Here is a 21,544-nt window from a genome sequence, read left to right as displayed (position 1 = left end):
AATAAATCAAGCAAAATGCCAAGCCACTGAATCGTATAAGGATTGTGCTTTATTCCTCCAGCGACGTGATGTGCTGTGGGAATCTCAGAAAACTTATTTCCCAACACCGAGCTTTAACAATGACTCCCCAAAAGGCAGAAATTCCTCTATAATATCAGGAGGAACACCTTAAGTTTACTGTATTGTTTCTTTGATGACTTCCTTTTTTTAAACTGATGTATAGTTGACCTACAGAATTGGATTAGTTTCAGTGGTACAACATGGTGTTTGGACATTTACATACATTCGGAAGTGATCACAACAATTAACCCAGCAGCCATCTGCCACCATATAAATTTTTTACAGTATTATTAACTATATTCCCTGTGCTGTACTCTGCATCCCCAAGTTTTATATACTTAATAACTGGTAGTTTGCACCTTTGACTCTCCTTCCCTTGTTTCACCCGTTCCCCTACCCTCTCCCTCTGGCAACCACCAGATTGTTCTCTGTAGCTGTGAGTCTGTTTCTATTTTGTTTTATTTGTTCACTTGCTTTCTTTTTTAGACCCTACGTGTAAGTGAAATCATATGGTATTTGTCTTTCTAGACTGATTTATTTCACTTAGCTTAATATGCTCTAGCTCCATCCATGTTGCACAAATGGTAAGGTTTCATTTTTTATAGCCAACTAGTATTCTTGTGTGTGTGTGTGTGTGTGTGTGTGTGTGTGTGTGTGTATCTCACATCTTCTTCATCCATTCATCTGTCAATGGGCACTAGGTCACTTCCATACCTTGGCTATTGTACTTGGTTACATTTTAAAATGATGACCCCTAAACCCTGTTCTGCAGAATTCAGGATTTTAATCCACAGCGCATCCTTTATTTTTAAAGTAAACTCCATATTAGCCGTCCACTTTTCTTTTTAAATAAACATTTCCATCTAGCAGCAAAAAGTTTATTACAAAGATCCCAGGTAATTTCCAAGGAGCTCATGTAGATAGACAGGGGACTCTCCTATCTCTGGAGGGAGGGCTCTTCTCTGGCTGGCTGGGCTGCCATCTTGCCTTTGCTGACCCAGGGGCAGGTTTCTGCCTGCTCCATTGGGCCTTGCCCCGTCCTGAGCCCCATTGCTGGCCTTGCCAGCTTCTCTCTCCATTGCCCCAGATTGCATTTGCCATCTGGGCCTGACCAATCATTTTCTGGATTTTTCTTTTTTTCCAAGAAATTTTTTCACTTCTAATTTTGTTTTTCTCAGCCTTTCCTGGAAAAAAGAAGGGGGGGGACAGTTTTACTACCTTTTTCATCTGAAACAAGTAAAACAGCATCAACAAGTACTTTATCATTCATCTCACAATTAGGGAAGTGCAGCAGTTCTCAAACTTTTTGGTTTTAGAACCCTCTTTGTCCTCTGAAAAAACATGAAGGACCCCAAAGAGCACTTGCTTGTGTATGTTATGGCTACCGATACTAGAAATGAAGATAGAGACATTTATAAAACATAAGAATACACAAACGATGGGACACCTGGGTGGCTCAGTGGGTTAAGCCTCCGCCTTTGGCTCAGGTCATGATCTCAGGGTCCTGGGATCGAGCCCTGCATCGGGCTCTCTGCTCCGTGGGGAGACTGCTTCCTCCCTCAGCCTCAGCTGTGTTACCTGCTTAGGTGTGGGAGCTGGGGAACTGGTTTTGCCTTTGATGAGCCTGACTGTCCATCTACAAAATGGGGTTGGGTGAGTCTGGTGGTGGGTATTAAGGAGGGCACGTATTGCATGGAGCACTGGGTGTGGTGCCTAAACAATGAATTTTGAAACACTGAAAAAAATTTTCTTTAGAAAGGAAAAAAAGAAGAAAACAAAAAGAGAAAACATAGAATGGGAAAAAAATGTCCCAATAGGTATATTTGACAAAGGACTTGTATCTAGAAAAAAGAATGATTATAACTCAACTACAAGAAGAAAAGCAACCTAATAGAAAATTCGACAAAACTACTTGAATTTTGACTTCACAATTAAGATACGCAAATTTTCAATTTATATGTTACTCTTTTTTTTTTTTTTTTAAAAAAAGGGGATTTATGTCTGCCTTCCTCTTTCTTACTTAGCTTTCAGGCATATTGAAGAAAATGCTCTAAAGCATTATGCAAGAATAAGGAAAAACATTATTATTATTATTATTATTATTATTATTATTAATTTTAAGATTTTATTTGAGAGAGGGCATGAGCAGAGAAAGGGGCAGAGGGAGAGGGAGAAGCAGACTCCCCACTGAGCAGGGAGTTGGACTCTAGGCTCTGTCCCAGGACCCTGGGATCGTGACCTGAGCCAAAGGCAGACACTTAACCCATTGAGACACCCACGCACCCCAACAAATATTATTTTTAATATTATTATTGGTTCAGCATCATGAAATAAAATAGCCATACCTTTTTTTTTTTGCAACTTTACTTTGCAAAGTTATAAACATACACAAAAGCTGAAAAACTGATATAAGGCACTCTGTGTGCTATGTACCCATCATCGTGTTTAATTATCACCAGTTGATGGCAATCCTGTGTCATCTGTGTCCCCCCCTCACCCCCCAAAAGACTGTTTCTGTGGATAAATTTTTTTTTCTGCCACTTAAATTGCGATATAGTTGACATACGTCACTTTGTAAGTTTAAGGCATACAGCGTGATGGTTGGATTTCCATATATCGTGAATTGATTGCCGCAGTGAATTTAGTTAGCGTACAAAAAGGAAAAAAGTGTTTTTTTCTCCTTGTGATGAGAACTTGAGGATCAACTCACTTAGCATCTTTTAAACATGCCATACAGCAGTGTCAACTCTAGTCACCACTCTGTACATTACATCCCAGGACTTACTTAGCCTGTAACCCAGAGTATGTTCCTTTTGACCACCTTCATCCAAGTATTACTGAAAATTGCTTTTGACACAGATATCAGCCATTGTATGATTTTACTGTAAATATTTTTGTATGTATCTATAAGAAGTAAGGACTGTATTTTAAACAAAATTGCAATACCAATATCATACTTAAAAAAAATCTTTAATAACTGGTGCCTGGGTGGCTCAGTTGGTTAAATGGGCAGACTCTTGGTTTTGGCTCTGGTCGTGCTCTCAGGGCTGTGAGATCGAGCCTGGTGTTGGGCTCTGCGCTCAGCGGGCAGTCTGCTTGTCCCTCCCTCTCCCCCTTTCCCCCTCCCCCTGCTTGTGACCTCTCTCTCTCTCTCAAATAAAAAAATCTTTTAAAAAAACCTTTAATAATAGTAAATATTCTTGATTAACTCAAAATTTTCTTTACAGTTTGTTTGTTTGAACCAGGATCTTAATAAAACCCATGCAGTATAGTGGGTTGGTAGTCTTTTGAATCTCTTAATCTATAGGTCTTTCTCCATACGTGAGAAAAATATTTTTTTTCCTTCGAAGTCTGCTTTTCAGAGACAAGACTAAAGTCTGGCCACATGGGAACCTTTTCACTGGGACTTAAGTGGGGATAAAATAAAGGATTTGATTAAAACTAATGTCAAACCGTTGTCCATTGTGTACCAGGAACTGGGTCTATTGTGTGTCAGACATAATACAAACAGGAGTAATAGTTGTCCCCACTAGTTAATGCTTGCTTCATACCAGGCACTGTGATCAATACTTTTCACTAATTAGCCTTGATTCTTTTTACATTTTGAGGTAAGTTTTGTCATTCCCATTTTATATGTGAAGATGTGAAGACTTCCCAAGGTTAAGCGATTTCCCTACAATTACAGCCATCAGACAAGGGGCAGAGTCAGGATATCAGATTAGATTCGCCCGTGCATTCTTTCCAGACACCGTCATTCCAAACGTATTTCTCCTCAAATGTCAGTCACCTTTACCAGATCTTTCTTTCTTTTGGCAGCTGGAGATTTGCGTTTTACTTAATGATTACTGTGGCTGGAATTGTCTTTCTTTACGATGTAAGTTATCTCTCTGATATTCTTTGATGGGAATTTGTCTTTAATTTTAAAAATCACTGCCTGTGAATTCCTCATGAAATAAGGTTCTCAGTAAGTTAAACAGCTTTCATGCTTTTAAAATCACATGAATGTCTAGAGAAGTCATAACCCCTCAGTCTGCCTTTCAAAGCCTTTGTTAAGCATTGAATTTGCAAACATAAGTCTGAAACCTAACCTAGTCTGAAACCCAATCTCTTCCACTCACATGACCCCTGTGCCAATGACCCTGGACTCCTAAAAATCCACTGAACATACTTGGTATATCTCACTTTTGGATTTTAGCCCATTTTACCTCTCTGCCAGAAATGTCTTGTCCTTCCCACCTCTACCTCCACCTGCCGAATCCCATCCAGGCCCATACAAAATACCACCTGTTCCGTCAAGACTCGGTACTCACTCATCAGAAATCTTCCCTTACCATATGACTTTTGCATTGTCTGTTTAAAGAGTTACTAAACGATTACCTCATTAAGTGATGTATAAACTACATAGTAAGTTGAATATTTCCTTTTTTTAAAAAAAGATTTTTTAAAAGATTTTATTTATTTGAGAGAAAGAAAGTGAGAGAGAGAGAGAGAAAAAGAACCAGGGGAGGAGCAGAGGGAGAGGGAGAAGCCAGCTCCCCATTGATCAGGGAGCCCAATGTGGGGCTCGATCCCAGGACCCCGGCACCATGACCTGAGCTGAAGGCAGATGCTCAACTGACTGAGCCACCCAGGAGCCCCTGACTGAATAATTTCCTGTGCAAGACAGCACTGTGTGGTCCCAGATTCACTAGAAGTCGTGAGTATCCCAGGCATATTATATGGGGACATGTATAAATACCAACAGACAGAGGTGCAGCAGGAACAACAGTGACATGAGAAAGAGCTTATATTTTCTGCTGAAATCAGCCTTTGATGCTGACAAACTAATTTTTTCTCTCTTGGTCCCTTGTTTTTTTTTCAGAAACCTTGGGTATATGACCTGTGGGAGGTGTGGAATGGCTATCCCAAGCAGGTAAGTCCCTTCTGATACAGTCCTCCCTTCTTTCAATGTTGGGGCCCTCAAACTGTCCCCTGAGTTAGGCCCGAGTCCCCTTCCTACTCTCTGTCCACACCTGTGCAGTCCTTCAGCTCTTTCTCTACCAGAGCTTACTCATTCTTATTCCTTATTTACCTATCACTTGTGTTGTTCCTTTAGTCTGTTTATGGTTAATGCAATTACATATTTGAGTTTAAATCTCCTACCTTACAATTTATTTTCTGTTTGTAATACCTGGTGCATTTCCTTTTATTATACTCTCTTCTCAATTTTTTTATAGGACAGTCAAATTTTTGAAAAAATTATTATTCCATTTCTTCCTTTATAATAGCTTCATCCTTTTATTCTTCCAGTAATTATCCTAGAGATTACCATATGCATTTTTGAATTACTGGAGTCTAATAAAAATTAGTGCTCTTACTTCTTTCCAGTCACGGAAAGGTCATGAGAACTCGTCATAGAATTATTCATATACCCTCCTCCTTCGAATATTTAAAACCCTACAAGTCATTGCTATTACTATTTTGTAAATCAGATTTCCATCTCCAAGCTCAACCTTGTATCCTGCTTTCCCATGCTTCCGTCTGGGATGATTATCCTTCTGGCCAAAGATGTCGCTTTGGTTTGCTTTTCTGAAATGTTACCACTTTGCCTTCATTTTTTAAAGGATATTTTTGCTGGGTATAGAATTCTAGGTTAGCAATGACTTTCCTTTAGCGCTTTGAAAATGGCATTCCATTGCCTTCTGGATCCCATCGTTTTCTTTAAGAATTCAGTTGTCAGTTTTATTTTTGCTTCTTTGAACAGAATGTCTTACTTTCTCTGACTGATTTCAATACCTTGTCTTTGTCTTTTAGGTTTTATTATGATATGCATAAATGTGGTCTTCTTTGACTTTATGCTGCCTAATGTCCATAGAACCTCTTGAATCTGTGGCATGATATCTTCAGTCAGTTTTAGAAAATTCTCAGCCATTGCTTTTGATCCTTTCTCTCTCTCTCCTCTTTCTGGAAATTCAATTACATATGTACTAATAGGCTAGATGTTTACACTAGGTCCTACATGTCTCTTATGTTTTTCCCAATATTTTCCATCCTCTTGCTTCTCTGAGCTTTAAGTCTTTTGGGAGACAATTCTCCATGGATTTCTTGCATTTTTACATGTCTTATGAAGTGAAGCCCTGTCTTCCTTTTGTTCTGTACTATCTTTGTAAGGATGTTTGTATAGCAGACAAACTTGGAAGGTAGAAATCCTTCCTCACTCAGGGTTCCTCTCTTGTAATATAACCCATGCTATGTGCAGATGTCATCTGACACTTTTTGCTTAGGCCTGTATGAGTTAAGATGGGAGACTTGTCCCAAATATTGATACTCTGACAACTATTACTGTGAATAATAGGCTATCCTTTACCTCTGACCCAGGAGTCTCAGATCTTCAATCAGCCCCCATGAAACTGTGGCAAGCTATCTTGCAAATAGGATAAAATCTCAGACCCTTCACAGATCTGGATATATTCTATTTTCATATCCTCTAGTTTGTTGCTGCCTTTAATACAGTGTCTAAAACTGCTGTGAAAACACATCTCTTGAATTCTAAATTTTAGTTATTATGTTTTTCACTTCTCAAATTTTCACTTAACTCCTTTTATAATGGATTCCATTTCTCTACTGAAATTTTCCACATTTTAACCAAGTTTTTAAAGTTATTTGAAAGTCCAAGTCTGAGGAATCCAATGTCTTGATCACCTATGGGTCTGTTCTCTTTTTGTATTCTTGTCTCCTTATGCTTGATAACTTTTGATTGAGTAATAGATATTATATATGAAAAATTATAGATGCTCAGGATACTATCTTCCTCTTGAGAAGAAATACTTTCACTTCTACTCATTAGATACAAATCACTTTCATTTTATGTGTGATCAAGCTGATTCAATGTGGATTCCAGTCTTTTGAGGGCAGATGTGTTTACAACTTATCCATATTCCTAGGGTGTTTTCCTAGTGATTTGAATAAAAGATTACAGGGTTTACCAGGACTCTTTTTCTTTGGCTGAACCTGATACCAGTTTGCATCCTAGCACCATGAAGTTGCCAGAAGTCCTGTTTAACTTTTTCTGTTTCTTAGTCTCTGGACTCCATGCTGCTTATAAACTGGCAAATGCTGACTGATGCTATACACACGCGTGGTTTTCTTTGAATTTATCCCACTTAGGATCTATGGAACTTCTTGGATTAAGGATCCACTAGAAATAAAGGATTCATTTTTAATGCATCTCTCTTTGAAATCTTAGCTTCACAGATTCTGGGTACCTTGGTTGCTCTTTGATGCATTTGCAGAGATATTTTTAATGCATCTTACCCAGATCCTTTTTCAGTTCTCACTAGGAGAGTTAGTCTCATACATGCTTGTTTAACACAAAAGAAAACAAAAACTCTGTCTCGTTCTCTTATAGCCTTATCAAGGATGATCAGTTGACCAGAAAATTATCCCTTTTAATGTGTTAGCTTCAGTATTAGACAATCAAAGAAGGTTAGACTGTAAGATACTTGGGCATTATGTAGGTCAAACTCCAATCTTCTTATTCTCCTCCAAATTACTCTAACCTTCTCAGGTATATCAGTTATTTACTGGTAATAACAAACCAACACCAATGCAGTGCCTTAAAACAATAACCATTTATTTGCTAATGAGTTGGGTTAATAATTTGGGTTGGGTCCAACTGAACAGTTCCTTTTGCTCCAGGTAGTTAAATGAATCAATGCATGTATTTTCAGTCAGTTGGTAGGCTGTCTAGGGGGCGGCTTATGTCCCTGGTGTCCTCATTCATACTTTTGGCAGTGTGTACCTTGATTCTCTACTTTGTTCTTTTTTTTTTTAATTTTATTTTTTTTATAAACATATAATATATTTTTATCCCCAGGGGTACAGGTCTGTGAATCGCCAGGTTTACACACTTCACAGCACTCACCATAGCACATACCCTTCCCAATGTCCATAACCCCACCCCCCCAACCCCCCTCCCCCCATCAACCCTCAGTTTATTTTTGCCATTTGCGACGAGGTGGATGGAACTAGAGGGTATCATGCTTAGCGAAATAAGTCAATCGGAGAAAGACAACTATCATATGATCTCCCTGATATGAGGGAGAGGAGATGCAACATGGGGGGTTAAGGGGGTAGGAGAAGAGTAAATGAAACAAGATGGGATTGGGAGGGAGACAAACCATAAGTGACTCTTAATCTACTTTGTTCTTATCAGCAAGATAGCTCAGGTTTCTTACCTGGTGCTTATGAAGTCTCTGCTTGCCTTATATTTGCTTATTCTCCCTTCACCAAAGCCCAAGATCAAGTTCATGGTCATGTAGGAGAAGACTATGCCATTATGAGTATCAGAAGGTGAAATTCATTGGAGGCATTGATGTAACAGTCCATCACACCAAGTAATATAATATTTTAACTTAGCTAAAATAAGCACCCACCCACACAGTATAAAATTATTAAGGAAACTTCTAGATATAGAAATTTTTTTTTTTTTTGAGAAGACATTTTTAGAGTACTGAAATAGTTGTATATATTTTATTATTGCCCCATTTGAGAACAGGTCAATTCTGATTACTAGCTGTCACCAGTAGAGAAGTTAGGATATCAGATTTTGAGTAGTATTCAAGAAACATGAAACTACAAATATTTGTGAAATCTTTTTTAAACTTTGTTTATTTAAGTGAGGGAGAAAGAGAGAGACAGAGAGAGGGAGGGGCAGAAGGAGAGAGAAACTTAAACAGACTCTGTGCTGAGCCTGGACCCTGAGGAGGGACTCCATTTCATGATCTTGAAATCATCACCTGAGCTAAAACTAAGAATTGGACTCTAAACCAGCTGTGCCCCTGAGATGTCCCTCAGAAATCGAAATCTTAAAGCATCACCACTTTGGGGAATTCTGTGGAACATAAATAGGTATAAACAAAAGTTTAATGCCTTAAAATGAGTCATTTATACAGTAATACTAAAGTAGTGAATACTGTCATTTTCCTTAGCCCTTGCTGCCGTCCCAGTACTGGTACTACATTTTGGAGATGAGTTTTTATTGGTCTCTGATATTTAGCCTTGGCTCTGATGTTAAGAGGAAGGTAAGTATCTTTTATTGTTTGTTTTTAAGATTTTATTTGTGGGTGGGGGTGCTCAGGAGAGAGCAAGCAGGGTGGGGGGTGCTGCAGAGGGAGAGGGAAAGAGAATCCTACGCAGACTGTGCTAAGTGCAGAGCCAGATATGGGGCTCAATCTCAGGACCCCGAGATCATGACCTGAGCTTAAACCAAGAGTCAGACGCTTAACCAACTGAGCCACCCAGGTGCCTCTAGGTAAATACCTTATTTACAAAGCTAATTTATCTACTTTTTCAAAAATTGTCACCCCTCCCATCCCCAATCCTAATCTTTACATTGTATTGTTAGCTGTATTTAGTTTCAATTCCTAGCCTTTTTGCATTTTATAGAACAGTGCAAATCCTGCTCATGCTTTGGAGCCTCAGTAAGTATTTGCAGTAAAGCATTCTAGACCCTTCCACTTGGAAGCTCCACTCTTGTTCGGCAAGAAGAGAACTCTCCTTTATGTGGTCTGTTTTGTCCTTTGGGTTTAGACAATTGCTGTTCTTCAGTACAGGTGCTAGTAGTTTTAATTCTGCAGCCACATGTAATTTTTTGATGTGTTCAAAGACTTCAAATACATGTTGTCCTTAATTCATCCAAGATTTTTAGGAGGAAACCTTGGGCATGCTTGGCTTTGCTTTAGATGTAGGGAATTGAGCCACAAGCATGCTAAAAAAATGTATCCTCTGAGTTAACAAAGTGAGGCTGTTTTAGGAACCATTTGCTGCTACAGAAAATCCTATTAGATTCTCAATGCAATCACAAGATTTTTATCATGTATGTTAGCAATTCAGATCAAATAATAAATACTCTTGGCATATACCTCCATATGCTACACTCTATTTACAAAGTCAGTTTGTGGGAAAATTTGTGTGATAAAGTTAAGTTGAACTCAGTATTAAGGAGATAAGACCAAGCCAGCTTGGTTAAATGTTTGGGTGTGTGATGGTGTGCCCCATCTATCACCTAAAGGGCTCAATCCACTGTAGTGAAGAGGAGAAAACTTATAGAATGTAAGTATAAGAGGGGCACCTGGGTGGCTCAGTGGGTTAAGCCTCTGCCTTCGGCTCGGGTCATGATCCCAGGGTTCTGGGATCGAGCCCCACATCGGGCTCTCTGCTCAGCAGGGAGCCTGCTTCCCCATCTCTCTCTGCCTACTTGTGATCTCTGTCTGTCAAATAAATAAATAAAATCTTAAAAAAAGAAAGAATGTAAGTATAAGAATATCTTATGTAAAAGTCTGATAAAAATAATCTCCTTTTCCATAAAACTCAATCATAGCTGTAGATGAACTGCCATTAATTTTAGCCTGGGCAAAGAATACACCTAAATTTAATTGTTTGAGTCATTTTTTCAAGGGAGAGAATTAAAAATAATCCCCTTTTAAAAGGTCTTCAAAGATATACTAAGGTGGGTCAAGGTTATAATGATCCCATCTTTCTCCCCCATCTGAGTTTACAGTAGTTGGTTTCTCTTTACTAACAAGGGCACTGGGTACCTTTTTAAAAACTAAATATATATAGATGTCATATATTTTGTAAATACATATCTTCAGAGACAAAAATTTTTGGAAGGTGGGTAAAGCATGGACTCTGGAGTCAGAATGCCCAAGTTTGAAACTTTGGGTTCACCACTCACTAACATCTCAGGCTAGCTGACCAGACTCCCTAAACTTGATTTCCTCATCTGTAAAATGGAACTAAAAATAGTTTCCATCTTCTCTGGTTGTTGTGAAAATTAACCCATACAAAGCACTTCCTGGTATACAGTAAGTGCTCAGTAAGTTGGGCCATTATTAGTAGTATCATGTTTACTCTTTTACTTTGCCTATGAGGAAACTGAAATCTTTAAGTTTTTTTCTTAAACATCCTTCTCGAGGTCTCTGCACACTGTACAAGGCAGTCACTGACAGTGCGTAATTCATTGGTTTCGAGCATGTCCAGAGTTACCGCCACAGTCATTTTTAGAATATTTTGTCACTGCCCCCCAAAGATATCCTGACCCTTTTTGCAGTCATTCCCCATTTCTCCTAACTTCTCTTGCCCTAGGCAACCCACTGACCTACTTTCCATCTCTACGGATTTGCCAATACTGTATATTTCATATAAATAAGCTGAATCATAATATATGGTTTTTTTGTGTCTGGTACTTTCACTTAACATAATGTCTTCAAGGTTCATTCATGTGGAAGTGTGTTATCAGTCCTTCATTCCCTTTAATTGCTAAATAACTGCCCATGGTATGGATAGATCGCACTTTATTTTACCTGTTTACTACTTGATGGCTATTTGGGATGTTTTCTTTGTTGTCTCTTGGGAATAATGGAATATGAGCATTCATATACAAGTTTTTGCATGGACATATTTTGCATGGACATTATTTGTATTTCTTCCAGTAGAATTGCTGGCTTATATGATAATTCTATATTTAACCTTTTGGGCAACTGCCGAAGGTGCTGCAGCATTTTATATTCCTCCCAGCACCATACAAGCATTCCAGTCTTTCCACGTCCTTGCCAACACTTGTTAGAGTTCATCATTTTTATTATAGCTATCATGGTGGGGATGAAGCGGTATCTCATGGTGGTTTTGATTTACATTTTCCTGACGACTAATGAGGGTTGAGTGCCTTTGTGTACTTGCCCACTGTTTGTATATGTTGTTTGCAGAAAATGTTTAAGTTTTTATCCTTGATTGTGGTAGCTTCCTTTAGCCCAGGATTGGTAGTGTTGTCCTTCCATTTGTTACTTGTTTCCTATGTGGTAACTCTTATTTTAATGGTTGTATAATTTTAATATATTATAGATCAGTCTTTTTCCCTTTTTGGAATTAGAGAATAAAGGATAAATGTAAATATACACAGGACTGTGTGTGTATGTATATGGTGTGTGTGTGTGCGCATGCGTGTGTGTGTGTGTCTATCCATTGTGGGGCAGTGGAAAGAAGAGCGGATGTTAGGAGTTAGATGACAACTATTCAACGCTGTCCCAAATGTAAGTGACTTCATCAGTGAGGATAACATGTGTTAGTTCCCTCACAAGGGTTGTGTTTAAGAATCAAAGTGAAAGCATTTTACACATTTCAAAACATTCAGATGTAAGTTGTTGCTTTTTTGTGAAATCTTGCCATTTGCCATGACGTGGTTGGAACTAGAGGGTATTATGCTGAGTGAAATAAGTCAATCAGAGAAAGACAATTATTATAGGATCTCTTTGATATGAGGAATTTGAGAGGCAGGGTAAGGGGCTGTGGGGGGAAGGGAGGGGAAAAAATGAAACAAGATGGGACTGGGGAGGGAGACAAACCATAAGAGACTCTTAATCTCAGGAAACAAACTGACGGCTGCTTGCGGGTGGGGCAGTAGGGAGAGGGTGGCTGGGTGATGGACTTTGGGGATGGTATGTGCTATGGTGAGTGCTGTGAATTGTGTAAGACTGATGATTCACAGACCTGTACCCCTGAAGCAAATAATACATTATATGTTAATTTTAAAAGTTGTTTTTTGAAAAATATTATTATTATTGTTATTGTTGTTAGCACTTCCAATGATTAGGAAATAACTGCATTTGCCTAATAGCTTCTATTTTCCTCTCATTTTGTAGGATTTTCTAGCTCATGTCATCCACCACCTGTCTGCTCTTAGTTTGATGAGCTTCTCTTGGTGCGCTAATTATATTCGCAGTGGGACCCTCGTGATGATTGTGCATGATGTGGCTGACATTTGGCTGGAGGTAAACATTTGCCATTAAAAAAGTAATAACAATACCATGTCCTGGGTTTCTGGAACTCCTCGCTGGAAGAACGGTCTGGGAGTGATTTAGCAAGACTCCCTGTCCTGAAAACACCCAAAGTCTGAGGATGTCTCTGGGTCCTCGGGTCCTTCAAGCTTAGAGAAATGAAAGCTTTTAGTGTTTAGTCTCCAGTCTTCTCCACGGTACTCGAGAGAGGTTAACCCATGGGATTCCACCTGTACAAGTTGCCTGCAGATACTAGCTCAGGAAGTAAGGTGAGATAACTTGAGGAAGGAATGAGCTCTAATCGTTTAAAAGGAAAATGTGGATTCGTGGCTTTATGGATTCTTAACGTTGGATGGTACCATATATTGACTTAAGCCAAAGCCAAATACCCATTGAAGGGTCACACTGGCCAGACAGGGATCCTCCTCCAGCTTTAAAGAACGAGAGCTGATGTTTCTTCAAGTGGCATTTATTTCCTAAGGGAAGAATGTTTTGGAGCAGGGGACATTAAAACAAGAGTCTTCCTCGTCCCAAACAACACACAACAGGAGCAACAAAGCAAATTAGGATTGTTTTCTCTACTCGTCTCTGTTATGTATTGGTTCCTGTTTGCCCCGAGACAGTGACCCAGCAGCCCTCTTGCCCACCAGCTCTCCTGCTGTACTTAGGGCCACATTTCCCAGAGCCATAAGTTTGTCCTCTAAATACCTTCACTTATAATGAAGCCGAGGAAAATAATGCTTGCCCATCTCGTGTGCAGGATTGCCTTTTGAAGGGTTAATAGCTGAATGTAAGTTGGAATGGGAGAAATTCAATTTGATAGCATCTTGTTCTTCTAGATCAGGGTTCACCGAACTTTCTGGTGAAGGGCCAGATAGTAAATCAATTTTGTGGGCACTGTAGAATCTCTTGCCATATCATCTTCTTTTCTGATTGTTTGCTTTTTCTTTTCTCATACCCTTTTAAAAATGTGAAACCCATCCTTACAGAGTAAGAGTAGCCCATTGGCTGGACGGTAGTTTGCTAAACCCTGTTCTAGATGTAACCAGAAGTCATTTGAAGCCATTTCAAAGCCACTGGCTACTGTTAAAATATTAAAAGTGTACAGAATTTTGTTTCTTCTGTGTAATTGGCATTAGACATGTAAATCCCATTCCAAAGGCCAAGATTATTCAGGGCAGCAAATGGCTTAGCAGAAGAAGGATTGTGCCAGTTTTCCCATGTGTTGTTATCTCAATGTAGCCATATCTGTTATAATTACCTCCGCCTCTGATCGTATCTCGGTAACCCTGCCTGTAATTAAGACCACATTGGCCATGACTTAAGAACTTGATGCTACTCTGTTGATTTTAAGCACTCTAGCCTTTGGTGTGTGTTCACTGTAAAAATAGCTTCATTGTGTTGTTAAAAGGGAGTTAGATGTGGAGACTGGGAATAAGCTCTGGGTTGTCCCTGCCTACTCTCCCCGACCCCATCCCTGACATACTATGACTCCCTAGGTGACGGGGCAAATCACTTAATTCTTTGTTTTCTGTCCTCGGCGGTAATATGAGAAGTCATATCTGCTCCTTAGGGTATATCATGAGGTTTAGCTCATTACTGTTGGAAAATGTTCTGAGGTTCTTAGGTGGAAAAAAAAAAAAAAAGCAAACAGAAGGAAAATAAAATGTCAGACTCAGAGGTCCCTTCACAGATAAACTATGAGAACAGCCTCATGTTGTTAATGATCATGAATCATTCCTGATTCACAAACCACGATCTAACCTGAGATTCAATGAGCAAGGCCAGTACCTTCCACCAGCTGGGAAGAGGCACCATGAAGCAATGGCACAGGGGCCAATTTCTGATATCCTCCAAGGATGCCTGGTCCACAACTTCCTCGAGTAGTGGGCTTTTGTGGTTGTCTTCTCGGGCAAGTTCTCATTGAACCCAGACATGGAACAACTTTTGGCCCTGTTGAGACCCTCCTAAAGATGGTGACTATTAATCTTTCATATTCCTCAAGACAGTTGGTGTGGATCATTTTTTAGCCTTTTCTCGGAAAGGAAAAACAGCCTCAACATCTAGAACTCTGACTTAGAAGGAACCTCTGTCTTCTTCATGCCTCCTCCTGATCCTCTTGTTTCCCCCATGTTCAAGTTTGGGTGCAGGGCCCAATGCTTGAACAGCATCCTGACTCATGCTTAGCAAAGGATCAGGGTGACTGTCGATCTCCATCATTGCACAGCCCGGAATATTCTGTGTGTACTTACCCCAAGGAATGCTACTTTGCCCTCACAAGTGCACTCCTTTCCTGCCTGTGCACATCTAGCTAGCCACCCTAGCCCGGCCTCTGACTCTTCAAACAACTCCCACACTCCATTCCAAGCACCCTGAACTTCTGGCCCAGATCCCCATACCCATCTCCCACTCACTTGGCAGACTAGCCTTCCGTCACAGCATTTGAGGCTGTTGCCTTCTGGGCCCCCCGCCCAGAACTCCACAATCTGATCATATCCTTACCCCACGGTAAATATGGCAGAGTATGGAAAACGTCATGAAAACCCTTCCCGAAGTACGCTGCCTCTCTTGGTTTAGAGTGGCTTTGAGCTTCCAGACCAGTTTTAGTCCTGAAACTGTGCAGACCTGAACCACACTTCTGGAGGGATGACCTACACTCAGCAACTCCTACCCACCTCCCACCACCCACGAGTCCAGATACCTTCCCATGCAGCCTTGGGCTCCACTCGATAATGCCAGAGAGAATTCTCATCCATTAACCTGCTACTACCACATTAAACACTTTCTGTAATTCCTTTTATTCAATGCAGACCATACAGACAGTGTAGACTAGCATAAAATAAATGGGGAAAAATCGAGTGCTTGCAACTTCATTTCAACCAGGACGCAGCCCCCAGGGCATCCCCCTCACTCTGCCCCTTCTGTCAGCTGCCTTGATTGCAATGTGTGCAGCCCAGCCCAGCCCAGCCCAGATCTTCACTCATATTTCAACCTTTCTCTAATCCAGTTCTCCAATCAATTAAGTGGAGAAAATAAATCAGCGCCCCAATGAAATGCATGCTAACATTCATTGGGCTAACTTGTAGGGCTTGTGAAGGACAGGTGTAATATTACAATCATTTAAACATATCTTTTTTTTTTTCAACATTCTATTATGGAAAATTTCAAACAAACGACAAAGAGAAGAGCATAATGGACCCAGTGGGCCTTTCCTCCAGTGTTACCAGTAGTCAGTGTGGCCAGCCTTGTTTCGTCCATTTCCCCATCCATCCCTCTCCCCCACCCCCCACACAGAAACCACTTTGAACCAAATCCTGGACATCGTATCATTTATAAATATTTAATTTAAGAATTTTATTCTAACATCACTTTATCTGAATGTAATTGCTTTTTTTATTTTCAGTCTGCTAAGATGTTTTCTTATGCTGGATGGAAGCAAACCTGTAACACCCTGTTTCTCATCTTCTCTACCATATTTTTCATCAGCCGCCTCATTATCTTTCCCTTCTGGTGAGTAAACAGGGGGCTGTGTCGTGCCTTTGGTCACCATGCTGAGGTGGCCTTGGCACGTTGTTGAAGTCTCTTTCCTACATTGATGCCCGGTTGTTTGTGCCAAGTTCAGTCGGAGAAAATAAAGGGAGGGGGGCATTTTTATGAATAATTAAAACAACACCTTCCAAAGTGGAAAAAGCTTATGATAAAGGGAGGTCAAAAATGTGCAACCCGATGGGTAAACAGCAATTCTTACTCTATGTTTTATTTCATGAATGTGGATCTTTCTTTGTGTTTAACAGCTTTTCCCTTTGTTCATTGAACTGTCATTGGTCAATCACCGGCTCTTTGAAAGAGAGACATGTTCTATGTTAAAGAAAATATAATAAATATAGCCACCATTAATTGAACGCCAGACACTGGATGAGGCCCTTTGTATATCTTGGCTCCGGTCTATACGACAAATCATAGATATAAGGTCTTATCACTCCTACTTCACAGATGAGAAAACCGATACTGATTTCATTTTCCATGATCACTGACTGGTCTTAACAATGGTCTGGATATCCGTTCCATATTGATTGGCTCTTGATCAGCCTTTTGATTTTGTTTAGCCAAGGGCTGGCAGTGAAGAACCGATATTGTGTCTCCTCTGACAGTCATTCCTTTAGCAAGCATAATTTTCCATATGTTGATTGATAGGAAATGAAGAAGTGTGAGGAAGACTTTGATAGTTTGGAAGAAAGAACTTATAATGACCCATTTTGGGGTGCTGGTCTATAGTTTCATATCCTCTCAACAGAAAAGTAGGGTTGGTGTTGCTGAAGATCCTGGGTCCCAGGGGAAAGAGAAGGAATGTAGGTTCCAGACCTGATTCCTAATGAGTGAACGGCACCCTTGACTAGCCTGCAGGGAAGTCTGGCCAGACTTCCCTATGGAAGCCAGCTACATGCTTAAACCAAGACGAGTGTCTTACTTAGACATTTTCTAGAGAGGAGCAGCATAGTGTGGTAATTACGTTCATGGATGCTAGTCAGGCCTAGATTCAAATCCTGGCTCCACACTTATGACCTGTATAATCTTGGACATGTTAGGTCATTTCCCTGGGTCTCAGTTTCCTCATCTGTAAAATGGAAGTAATTGTTGTCACAGGCTTAAATGAAGTAATACATATGAAACAGTTCAGAATTGTGTCCAGAACATAGTAAGGATTGGCAAATGCCAGCTACATTTATTAAAGTTATTAATAAGTCTCTAAGAATTTGAAATTTAATCTAGAATCGAATCTGAGACACAACATTTATAATATTCTCCTTGGTTGGTGAACCACATTACCCTCACTTTTGCTTTGATTGAGCGCATGTGTTTGTGAACTTGTAATATTGTATGATAGCGGATCCTGATAGTGTTGACTTTCGGGTAATAGCTGAATTATGGCTTTTCAGCGTGACTTTTATGATGCCATAAATCCAGCATTTGCCCACCGATGGTCTCTTCTTATGTTCCAGAAGTACCATGTTTTCTGGTTTATCTGTTACTACATAGTAAACGATCTAAAAACTTGACGGCTTAAGACAGTGTTGAACGAGGGTTTTTTTTTTTTTTTTGTAAAAGGCCACAGAAGAGCTATTTTCAGCTTTAAGGGCTGCCTATGGTCGCTGTCACATACTATTCCTTTGTTTCGTTTCATTTACAACCCTTTAAAAATGTACCAAACCTGGGGCGCCTGGGTGGCTCAGTGGGTTAAGCCGCTGCCTTCGGCTCAGGTCATGATCTCAGGGTCCTGGGATCGAGCCCTGCATCGGGCTCTCTGCTCAGCAGGGAGCCTGCTTCCTCCTCTCTCTCTCTGCCTGCCTCTCTGCCTACTTGTGATCTCTCTCTCTGTCAAATAGATAAATAAAATCTTTAAAAAAAAAAAAAATGTACCAAGCCCAGCTGAGCTCACAGGCCAGAGCAAAACAGGTCGCAGGTCTGATTTTATCACCGGGCCTTAGTTTGCAGACTTCTCTCTTAAAATAACAACATTTATTGATTATTACTATGGCTCACGGTTTGTGGAGTTGACTGGCTCCAGCGAGCTGGTGGTTTTCACTTAGGGTCTCTGTTGTGGTTACAGTCAGATGTGGCCAGAGTTGGGAATTTGCTGGAAGACTTCCCCACTCCACATGGTTGAAGTAACACGTAAAAAGTCAACTGGTGGATGCTGATTGTTGGTTGAGACCTCAGCTGGGCCTGTCAGCTAGAATCCTGTCACATGGCATGATCTCCCCAGAGCATGGCAGCTGGATTTCAAGGGTGAGCAGCCCAGAAGAAAGCTAGGCAGATGCTGCGTGTCCTTTTATAAACCACCTGCAGAAGTCACATCATGCCACTTCCAACCTCATTTTCTTCATTGGATCCAGGTGACTAAGGCCAGCTCTTATTTGAGGGAAGGAAAATTAGACTCCATTTCTCCACGGGAATAATTTCAAAGAATTCATGGGCATATTTGAAAAACATACACCACGGAAGCTCTCAGTCCCAGGGAACTCTCTGAGAAGCTTCACAGTCTTGCTGCTGTGGTTGGCTTTTGATTTAGCAATGAAGGACGTTAACCTCAGACATTCCCATGATGTCTTAAATCAACAAGCAAGCTTCCTCTTGCCCAGAAAACAACCAAACATCATACGGGAGTTGAGTGATTGTGGAGGTGGTGTGTTACTTTCCCACACACCCTCGACTTTAAAAATCCTAGATTTAAGGAGCCGTTCTCTTGCCAGCATTTCTGGATTTCAAGAAGAATTAGTTGCATGCATTTGGCATTTTCTTGATCTCGATAGTTCACTGAATTCACCAACCCACTGCAGAGGGCAGCCAATACCACTGTTTGCTGTCTTCAGGGAGTTGGGTTGCAAATAAACCAGTATTAACAGACCCGGCTGTAAAAAATTTTTTTGCTGGTAAAAATTTTTCCACACTGACGTTGATGGGTCCTCGTTGTTTGGAAGGCTGAGGAAAGCCTCACCAAGCTATTGGAAGTTTGAGAGATTGATTCTCGATGGTCTTTGAAAGAATCCATTGCGGTGTGTTACGCTGGCTTAAATAGCGTTCCCATCCACTTGAACGTGTTACACAATCATCTTGCGGTGCCAAAGAGGAAAAGTCAGCTCCTTGTTGTTAGCCTGACTCCAACCATCTGTCTAAAATGTGTAAGCGTAGATTCATTTTTCAAGGATATTTTATTAGTTCAGTTTTGGGGGGGAATTTACTATGGCCCAAACGATGTGCAGATGATAGACCTATTTCAAGATTCAGACATTTCCGAGGTGCCACGGGAGGCGGGCAGCCTACCAATTGCTCTGTTCCTCACAACGGCTTTCGTTGCACATTTTGTGGTAAGACAAAGGGTCCAGTGGGGAGAACACTGACCCATCTGAAATTTATCTGGAAACTGTGGGAGAAAGAAACAGAGCCCATACATTACACTTCCCTTTCCTTCTCTTTTACTTTCCCTTGGTTTTCCCCAGCCTCAAACTGTTTGCTTTCCTCTGATGAGCTTCTTTTATGTGGGTACAACTCTGTCCCCTCTTCTCTCCTGTTTTTTTATTTTTTTTCTTTTTACCCCCCAGGAATCTTATTTAGCCAATTCTCACTCAATCAGTGTCAGCATGTGGTAATTACATGGTTTTTTATAACACGGTTCCTCTCAACATCAGGCAGGAATTCCAGTCAGCCTGGGCCAAATTACTTTAATCTGATTGCCTAGTTACCTCATTTGTTTGCATTTTTATTCAAAAGCATTTAAATCTCAGGCTTATATTTTTTAAGGGTATTCCCAAGTGTTGTTTTATTTTTTTCTAAGATTTATTAATTTATTTTTGCAAGAGGGGGAGAGAAAGAGAGAGAGAGAGAAGAGTGCATGAGCAGGGGGAGGGGCAGATTGAGAAGCAGATCCCCCCTGAGCAGGGAGCTTGACGTGGGACTTGATCCCAAGACCCCGGGATCACGACCTGAGCCAAAGGCAGACACTTGACCAACTGAGCCACCCAGGTGCCCGCAATTGTTGTTTAAAAATAATGGCTTCTCTGCTTTTGAATTATTGGATGTATCTGTCTATTTGAATATCATACAAATACTGCTGGGGAATCACTAGGCTAGAAAGACCTTCCTAAATTCAGGTAAACAATTTCTCTGATTCTTGACAGTTTCCTCCATAAACCACAAGGGCAGATAACAATTTAGTCCAGGCTGATCCACTGAAGGAAAGGAGCATTCCGTCTCAACGGAAGTTTACGGGGGGAGGTACTGGCTCGCTGGTTCGTTTCTTGAACTCATCACACGTAGAGGTTGTGAGGAATACACTGGATGAATGAAACATAGTTCCTACCTTGAGGGAGGAGTTCATAAGGGCAGCAGAAGAGATCCTTTTATCAACTGCCCTATCTATATATTTGAAGATTATTAACACTGACCTGTGTTTTGGATGTTCAAAAAAATTTTCCAAAGGTGAATAATCTTCAGGTAAGGAACTTGCTAACCCGCAAGGGTACATATGCTTGCGGTAACTTTATGGATTCCCCACCATTGGTTCACTGGGCTTCAGGCTTCAGCTTTCAAGGATCTGGCTCTCACTGGCAGAGGAAGACAGTCCCACAGGAAGCCTCAGGTGAAAAGGAATTCTGTGGGTCATGTGACCTTAGAAGTACTTGGAATGGCTATCAGAGAGAGGGCAGTTTCAAGAAAAGATAAGACAAAGCTAGAAGCGTACAGCAGTGCTCTTAGCGGACACTCAGCAGAGGGGAGACAAGAGTAAGGACCCAGGGGACCTTTCCCATCCTCATAAAGCCTGGAGCCTGCGTTCTGAATAAGTCAAGGGCAGAGCCTGGGTGTCTTGGTGCCCTGGTGGGTTTCTAGGCCCTCCTGGGATGGCGCCGTGCCCAACTCACAGCCACCAGAGGAAAGGAAGGGCTCAAGCAATGTGAGGGTGGCCCTGTGGAAGCTGGGCCCCTCCCTGGAGCCACCACCGCAGATATGTATCTCTGAACTAGACTTTCCAGTTTCACACCTTGTGTAAGAGACAATGAACTTCACCACCTGGGTTTGTTCAACGTCTCCTTGACAGTGTGCCCTCACGGGAACTCCTTAACTTGCACCCACGTGCTCGTTACTTCTGCTGCTCATAGATGTGTAAAGGACAG

General features: G+C 40.8%; 1 protein-coding gene across 2 annotated transcripts in view; it reads left to right on the top strand.

Annotated features, from left to right (window-relative positions):
• CERS3 (ceramide synthase 3) overlaps window positions 1–21,544 on the top strand; it is a 109,228-nt gene that overhangs the window by 50,471 nt on the left and 37,213 nt on the right. For both annotated transcript variants that reach the window (XM_047739289.1, XM_047739290.1), the window contains 5 exons: window positions 3,877–3,934; window positions 4,922–4,972; window positions 9,030–9,122; window positions 12,741–12,869; window positions 16,279–16,385. In XM_047739289.1, coding sequence (XP_047595245.1) covers window positions 3,877–3,934; window positions 4,922–4,972; window positions 9,030–9,122; window positions 12,741–12,869; window positions 16,279–16,385 — 438 coding nt within the window. The remainder of the gene's footprint in view (window positions 1–3,876; window positions 3,935–4,921; window positions 4,973–9,029; window positions 9,123–12,740; window positions 12,870–16,278; window positions 16,386–21,544) is intronic.

The sequence above is a fragment of the Lutra lutra genome, chromosome 7, assembly GCF_902655055.1.
Source record: "Lutra lutra chromosome 7, mLutLut1.2, whole genome shotgun sequence".
Lineage (NCBI taxonomy): Eukaryota > Metazoa > Chordata > Mammalia > Carnivora > Mustelidae > Lutra > Lutra lutra.
Note: the sequence above shows the minus strand (reverse complement) of the source record. Positions and strands in the feature narration are given on the sequence as shown.